At 41.9% G+C, this 7,660-nt stretch overlaps 3 protein-coding genes across 3 annotated transcripts in view; 2 read left to right on the forward strand and 1 right to left on the reverse strand.

The window, feature by feature from the left end:
* The first annotated feature begins 1 nt into the window (after position 1).
* CSUI_002499 (b-box zinc finger domain-containing protein) lies at positions 2 to 1,440 on the forward strand. Its single transcript, XM_068062699.1, has one exon. The coding sequence runs from the start codon at positions 65 to 67 to the stop codon at positions 1,118 to 1,120; it is 1,056 nt and encodes a 351-aa protein (XP_067925322.1). The 5' UTR covers positions 2 to 64; the 3' UTR covers positions 1,121 to 1,440.
* A 317-nt stretch (positions 1,441 to 1,757) lies between these two features.
* On the reverse strand, positions 1,758 to 3,243 carry CSUI_002500 (trapp trafficking subunit; the record flags this gene model as incomplete). Its single annotated transcript, XM_068062700.1, has 2 exons — positions 1,758 to 2,482; positions 3,100 to 3,243. Coding segments are annotated over 2 exons (867 nt in total), but the record flags the coding sequence as incomplete, so codon positions are not given.
* Positions 3,244 to 4,350: 1,107 nt separating this feature from the next.
* Positions 4,351 to 7,660, forward strand: part of CSUI_002501 (uncharacterized protein) — a 6,050-nt gene continuing 2,740 nt past the window's right edge. Inside the window, exons 1-4 of the mRNA XM_068062701.1 lie at positions 4,351 to 4,535; positions 5,024 to 5,133; positions 6,297 to 6,555; positions 7,222 to 7,365. Coding sequence (XP_067925324.1) covers positions 4,370 to 4,535; positions 5,024 to 5,133; positions 6,297 to 6,555; positions 7,222 to 7,365 — 679 coding nt within the window. The 5' untranslated portion in view covers positions 4,351 to 4,369. The remainder of the gene's footprint in view (positions 4,536 to 5,023; positions 5,134 to 6,296; positions 6,556 to 7,221; positions 7,366 to 7,660) is intronic.

Raw genomic sequence — 7,660 nt, forward strand, 5'->3', positions numbered from 1 at the left:
GGGAGGAGGGGGCCGGGATCAGCAGAATAATCGCGCTGCAGCATCTCATGGAGGAGGAGGTGGAATGGTCCCTGTAGGATATCTGTTGAAACAGATCCAACAAGGTCATCCATTAGAAGACTTTCTTCAGCTCTGCTCTATTACAGCCCTTGCATGCGATCATCATCCATGTGAGCCTGTGCGATACTTTTGTCGGACGTGCGTCAATCCCCCGACGCATTGCTTATGTTCGGAGTGTATGCTGGGACGAGAGCATCGAGGTCATTTCCTACAGAAGACCTATGAAGCTTGGCGAGACATCTCAGCACGCATTGTCCATGAAGAATGGATGAGTAACCTAGCTCACTCCAAAGTTGAGACAGAAGGCTTGAATCGACAATTCTTAAAGGAGAAAAGACTGGAGTGGGGCCGAGCTCTCTATGAAGATCGACAGTTACTCTTAGGCATCGGAGCACAGTTACGCGAAATGATCCACACACGAGAACAAGATCTTCGATCCTCTTTACAACAGTTTCTTAGTCGCTTCTCTCATGAAGTTGATGGATTCAGGAGAGAAATCCATGAAAAGAGTCAAGAGTTCCAAACGCACCTAGACCGACTTCGCAATGAAAAGAAGACTCTCGATCCTCTTGTTCTTATAGATTGCTATCGAAAGAACTATGCCTCCATACAAGCCTTTCTCCAGCTTCACCGAGACCCAGAAAACGACCTCTTCTCCCATCTCCCCAAGAGCCGCATGAGTCTCCTAGGGCATGCAGCGCAAGTCGTTGAAGAGCTCTGCGCTCTCTCCTTTGAAGCGAGGGAGAAGCTTAGGATAGCTGATGGACACTATGGGGAAACTCAGGAAAGAGAAAAGGCAGAGAGAGAAGCCGCGCTGAAACTCCGTGAAGAAGAATACAGAAAGCTACAAAGAGGAAAAGAAGAAGAAGAACAACAACGCCAAGGTGCTGGAGATGAAGATGGAGAAGGAAAGAAGGATGCAGGGGGTAAGGAAGGTCAAGAAGAAGAGAAAGAAGACCCAGGAAAAGGAAAGGACAGGAAGAAGATAAAAGATACCCATGAAACTCCAGGACCTCCAGATGACAGTGATGAGAGCTCTCCAGATGAAGCTCCGTTCTAAGAGAGAGAAAGAAAGAAAGAAAAGAAGAAGAGAGAGAAACGAAGGGACACTTTGAAGAAGAAGGAGAACGATAAGAGGGAGTGAAGGAAGGAGAAGAAGGGGACGTCGATGTATCTCCTTTATAATGTGTCTCCGTCTGATAGATATGCAAGATCACAGAGGAATGTCTTGAGAGTAGAGAGACGAGAGAGCCTCTTCAACACACGAGGTACGAAGATGATTTGAACTAAGAGAGACAGACGATAAGACAAGGAGATTGATATGGGAGACCAGTTTTCTACACCATAGACATACATACATACATACAGAGAGAGAGAGAGAGATATGTAGATATGAATTTTTTTGTACACATTTGTATGCAGAGAGGCATCACCTACGGACACAGCATATCATTTGCACATCCAGAGATCTCCTGAACTTCATCTCTAATCTATCTATCTGTCTATCTTAAGTCAACCTATCTATCTCTAACCTAGCTATCCATCTCCGATCTGTCTATCTATCTATCTGTCTCCTGATGCTTTGGTTTGTATCGTGTATGTACTACATGTCTATTCCCATGACTTCTTCTTCTCTTTCTTTGTTTCCTTACATCCCTCCACCCCCACGTCAAGAAGAAGAAGAAGAATACCGCTAGTCAACAGGAAGGCTCGAACCTTTTCTTCTTCTTTTTCGACCGGCAAAAGAGAGAAAGAAGAAAATCCGGATGAGAAGGAGGACTGTCTTGACTTACAATGCCTGGAGAAGATAGAGTGGCAAGAGACTGCACGAGCAGCTCCATTGTTCTTCCTAATCGATCAGATAAGCCATCCATCGAAAAGGCAGAAGAAGAAGCAAAGAGAAAGTCTTCAGCTGCACCTATAGGGGGAGCCCACCATTTATAAGGATTTAGCTCCTCCTGCTGCTCGTCATCCTCTTCATCTCTCACATCCTCCATCATCTTCCTTTTCTTTTCTTCCTCTTCTTCTTGTTCCTCCTCTTCTTCTTTCCCTTCGTCGTCTTCTCCTTTCTTCTTTTCTGTCCTTGCATGCGGTTGTCGAGAAGAAGAAGAAGAGGCCTCTGTTTCTTCTTCTTCTCCTCCCTCATCTTGGAGATGTGGCTCATGAGTTCGGAGAGAAGAAGTCTTCATATTACTCTCTCTTGCCTTCTCATCTTCTCTTTTTCTCTCACATGAAGATGAACGAGTCGCTTTGCTTTTCTGAGAAGCTCGTGACAAAAGAACATGCTGAAAGAGAGATGCAATTGTGGTCTCTCCATCATATCGACCTCCAGTGAAACAAGAGGAGAAAGGAACTCCGAGAAGATCGATGGTCGGCGCCGAAAGCAAGCTCTGAAGAGACCTCGTACACGAAGCATTTAACCCTAATTAAAACACAGACAAAAGTAGGAAAAGGAAGAATGGAAAAGAAGACAAAGACACCACACAGAAAGATAGAAAGAGGCATGAAGTGAATGAAGGGAAGAAAGAAAGAAAGAAACAAAAGAGAAGAGAAAGAACAAGGTAACCCAAAGTGATCTCTATGACTTGTTTTGTATGAAAGTGCGTTTGACCCAACGTCGTCGTGTTCCTTTTCTTCTCTTTTGCTTTTTCTCTTTCTTCTTTCCGAGAAGTTGGAGGCAACTGCGAGATAGGGAGCCCCTACATATTCATACATACACAGGAGTACCTACATAGACACATACACACGCAGTTAGATATACAGAGATATATGTATATACATATGCATACATAGTTAGAATCCGGATTGATACTATGTACATATTTGTACATGTGTATATATGTAGATACGTCTTCGGAACACATGGGAAGACCTTTCTTTCTCTTTCTCTCTCCTGGTCTTCTTGCCATTCTTGCTTTCTTCTTCTTCTTCCTTGAAAGTAGAGTGAGAACGCAGGGAGACTTCTCAAGACGCAAGAAGGTCTAGTAAAGAGAGCAAATTCTTTCTTGTCTCACGTAAGAAGAAGAAAAGCTTCCTTACCATGGGAAGCAGCCCACGCACTGAAGGGTACTTGACAAGATTCTCGGAGTGTATCTACACTTGAGAGAGGAGAAGAATCGACCGGCAAAACCGAAAAGATTAACTCCAAAGACAAACACTTCCCAAGATACTGAGGATTCACCGCTAGAACACACACACACAAAGAAGAGAAAAATAAATAAATAAATAAATGATGGACGAGATAAGAAAGAATGAAAGAAAGATAAGAGGTATATACAAAGAATGAAATAAAAAAAAAGAAAGAAAGGGAGACAAGAATAATAGTACGGAGTTGTTCGTCCGGAAGGTCTTCTTCCCTTCTATCGGCTAAGGAGCACGAGTCTGCAGAACGTAAGAGTAGTAGTAGTAGTCATTTTCTTTTATGTCTGAAAGAAGAGACAGAAAAGAAACTTTTTCTCCTATCTTCTTCTTCTTCTCCCCCTCTCTCCCTCCATGCCTCATGGTGTCCTTGTTTCGAACACTCGAAAGAAAGACAAGAAACCCCCGAGGCATTCAGGGAGAGAAGGAAACTAATTCTCACCCTAAATGCCCCCCACAGAAAAAGAAAAACCCACCGTCTTATTCTCCTACTCATTCATCAAACTCCTATCTATCTATCTATCTTTAATCTATCTATCTATCTATCTTTAATCTATCTCTAATAAGTCTTTTTCTCTTTAGTGTATCCTTCTATCTTCAATCTAACTGTCTTTCTTCAGTGACTCCTTAGTCTACTTACCTATCAACGTACCTTCACTCTATCTATCTATCTTCAGTCTATCTTTAATCCATCTTTACTGTATCTCTCTCTCTCCATATATATATATATATATAGATGTATAGATTTACGTGTGTACGTTTTCGAAAGGACCATGTGTATCGCTTTGTATTTGTGTGACTATTACCTATCTCCATAGTATATGTACATAGATGTATAGATACATACATATATCTATGTATATATCTACATAGATATATGTATAGATATAGATGTATACAGCTGTCACCACGTACCTACTTCATGAGAATCGCGGAGATCCTTCTATGCTATCGAACGATCTCCTATGATATATATATATATGTATATATGTGTGCGTGTCTGTTTGAGAGATAGTGCGGATGAGACAGGTGAAGACGGAAGAGAAGGACGAGGGATGAAAGGCCTCGAGAAGAAAAGAAGAAGCGCATGCACAAGGAAGCTGCTTCGTTTTGCAAATCACCACACCTCAGGTGTATATACACTTGGAGATTCGGTTGTCTGTCTCCTTGCATGTTTGTGTGGAAAGTGACTAAAGATTTCTTTTGCCTTTTTTCTGTTTCCCTCTTTTGCCTTTTCTTTTCCATGACTTTCGTCTGTTTAGATCGCGTTCCATGTGGGAAGAATATTCAGGCTCTGTGGAGCATTTTCATCAATCGACAAGGATTTCTATGCAAACGTAAGAGCAAGGAAAAGAAAAAGAAAAAGAACTCCTACTACTACTACCACTACTACTACTTCTACTACTATTAACACTTCAACTAGACCTATCAAAAATTGAAAGAAATCTATCATTCTTAATATCACAGCTCTTCATCTCCAAGCACCTGTCCGTCCATTCTCAATCTATCTTCAATCTATGTGTCTCTACCTCTTTATCTATCTAGGTATCTCAAGTGTAGCTATCTATCAATCCCTTTAATCTATTTACCTGCCTGTAGTCTATCTTTTGGTTGGGACTTGTATCTATCCTGATCTGAGCGTATAGGCAGACTTGCCTGTTGTCTCTTCTTTTCTTTTTTCCTTCATGTGCCTTGCATGCAATCTTATACGTGGATGATAGCTTACATCGTATGTGCCTATATCTACAGAGTGTATAACCTATAGATTTAAAAGTGTGCGTCTCTCTCTAGATGTATGTGTCAATATGTGTGGATCTTCTTGTAGGTATGGGGCAGGTACTAAAAAGGAGCCCTGGACGAGGCCTTGGGTATCTCCAGGCGGGGTGTCGAGTCTCCCTACTTGTCGATCTCGATGAAAAGCTAGCTGTCTTTCAAGTGAGGACAAATCAAACCCTTTCTCTTCTTTAAGGATCTCTTCATCTCTCTATCTATCTCTCTCTGTCTCTCGATGGCTCTAGGGTTCTTCCCGTGCTCTTCTGCAGTCTCCATGTGTAGCGCATAAGTACATCTAGATAGAGATAAACTTCTTATCTTACACCACACATATAGACATACACATCTATACATATATATATATATATATACATATACATATATATATGTATACCTAGGTGCTTGTTATATATATATATATATATATACACCTATGTGCTTGTCTGTCTCATACTACCTATGTGTATACATATGTTTGTAGGCATGCGGCTTGCATAGTGAAGGGTCATCTACATAGACAGTCTTTTTTCACCACATCTCCATTCGTGCAGAGATGTAAAGATACACATACATGTATATATATATAGATATATAGATAGATAGATTTATAGATGTATGTAGGTTCGGATAGATGTATTTATGTATCTCATATTCTCGGAGGAGGAGGTATGGTAGGTGTTGAGGTTCTACACTTGGGCAGGCCCCAGCAAGAGAGGAAGAAGAAGGCTTTCTCCTTCTCCTTCTTCTTCTTCTCCTTCTTCTTCTTCTCCTTCTTCTAGAGGATCGTTCCTCTATATTCATCATTTCGTTGAAGCTCCCTGATCATAATGATGGTGGGCACCAAAAAGTATAAGTGCATGCAAATATATATACAGATATTTAAGCACGTGGGTATATACAAGCGCGGTCTATGTACAGCTCAAGTCAGGACCAACGCCTATTTAGAGCGGTGACTTTGTTCCATCGGCACATGTGTGTGTGTATGAAACTTTTCACTCCTCCTGCCGGGGTGTATATACACCTGTAGGGGGGGTCTGTCTATGGAGAATGCTGTTTGCATTTCTATGTATATGTATATGTGTAGCCAGCTATTCGCTCACTTATCTCCCTCATGTATATGTAGGTAGACATAGATACATAGCTGTAGACACGTAGACACAGACAGACAGCTACGGTGCGTGCTGGCTTAGGCGTCTGTGCACAGGATGCGTGAACCTGTATGAGATACATGAATAGGTATGAAGGCTGATATGAATGAATATGTATGTAGGAATATGTCGATATGTATGTGACTGTCTGTCTATCTGTCTGTGCTGCGCATGCAGTTGAGAAAGGGAGTAAGTGCTTTGGGAAGGGAAGAAGAAAGAACAAAGAGAAGGACTGATACACACGGACAGCCACCACCCTTAGGCTCCCCTCAAACTCATTTAGATCGCTATGAAAGTAAAGAAACATCCCTATCATTCTCTTCTTCTTCATCTTCATCTTCTTCGTCGTTGTGCTCCTGTGAAGCTTTAAGCTTTCGAGATATGGCCGAAGCAAGAGACTGCGAGCAAGGATACTTCTGCGTCGTTATCACTGCACGTGAGCTCCTCTTCCTCTTCTTCTTCTTCATGTCTTCTCTTCTGTTTTGATCTTTGCGTCTTAATGTCTATCTCTCTGTCTTATGTGTATCTCCTGATGTATCCCCTGCATCTATCCTATTCCTTTCTTCTCCATTTCTCTTTTCTTCTTCTGGGGGAGTGCTGAATGAGGGAGGTAGAGAAGAGCTCGAATGCCTTTCCCTTCACATCAGCTGTCAAGTGTCTGGGGTGTATGTACACACGTCAGTCGATGACAGATGGATGGATAGATGGATTATGTACTGTCTATGATGCTCCTCCTATCCGTCTACAAGTCGTCCCTCATTCGCTCACTCTCTACGTAGAGAGAGAGAGATATCTTCATCTTTCCGTCCCTATCTTTCTTTGGTCTATCTTTAATTCCTCAGTCTTTATCTCTCTCTTTAGTCTATCTCTGGACCACTGTATGGATGTATTTGCACATGCCCTGTGTATAGAGATATGTGGAGGGAGTCCATAGAAAAGGAGGCTTGACTCTCCTCCTCTTCCTCTTCTTCTTCTTAAGGAGAGCTTCTCTCCGTCTTTCTTCAGATAAGAGAGAGAGGTAGAGGAACTTCTTTCTTCGTCTTTAGCCTTGGATCTTTTGCCTGTTCTTTCTCTTCTCTTTGGTCTTTGTGTCTTTCTATAGAAGATGTGGCAGTTGAGCTGAACGAGGCCACAGATCTAATGGACGAGTACATAAACAGAAAGCGCTTCTTCTTCTCTTCTTCTTCTTCTTATCCTTCTTCTCTCTTTCTATCTTCTTCTTCTTCTTTTTCATCTATGAAAATAGGTGAGACACGAGAACAGAGAGAAGCGTGTACACCGATCTCTTCTTCATGTTTAGACAGCCCGTCCCCTCTTCCTATTCGTTCACATGCTCTACTGAAGTCTTCTACGCCTTTTCCTCTTTGTTCTTCTTCTTCTTCTTTTCATCTTCCTTCTGATCATTCCTTCGATTCTTCTTCTTCTTATCCTTTTCTTCTCCCTGGAAATTCTCTTTCTCTTCATATGCCTTCCTATCATCTTCAACACCCCCACCCTCATACCCCCTATACAACAACACACCTCTCTTCTTCTTCTTCTCT

The sequence above is a fragment of the Cystoisospora suis genome (genome assembly GCF_002600585.1).
Source record: "Cystoisospora suis strain Wien I chromosome Unknown contig_1046, whole genome shotgun sequence".
In the NCBI taxonomy this organism is placed as follows: Eukaryota; Apicomplexa; class Conoidasida; order Eucoccidiorida; family Sarcocystidae; genus Cystoisospora; species Cystoisospora suis.

Excerpts from the sequence above, each read along its gene's own strand:
- CSUI_002499 (XM_068062699.1), top strand. The coding sequence starts at position 65 with ATGGTCCCTGTAGGATATCTGTTGAAACAGATCCAACAAGGTCATCCA.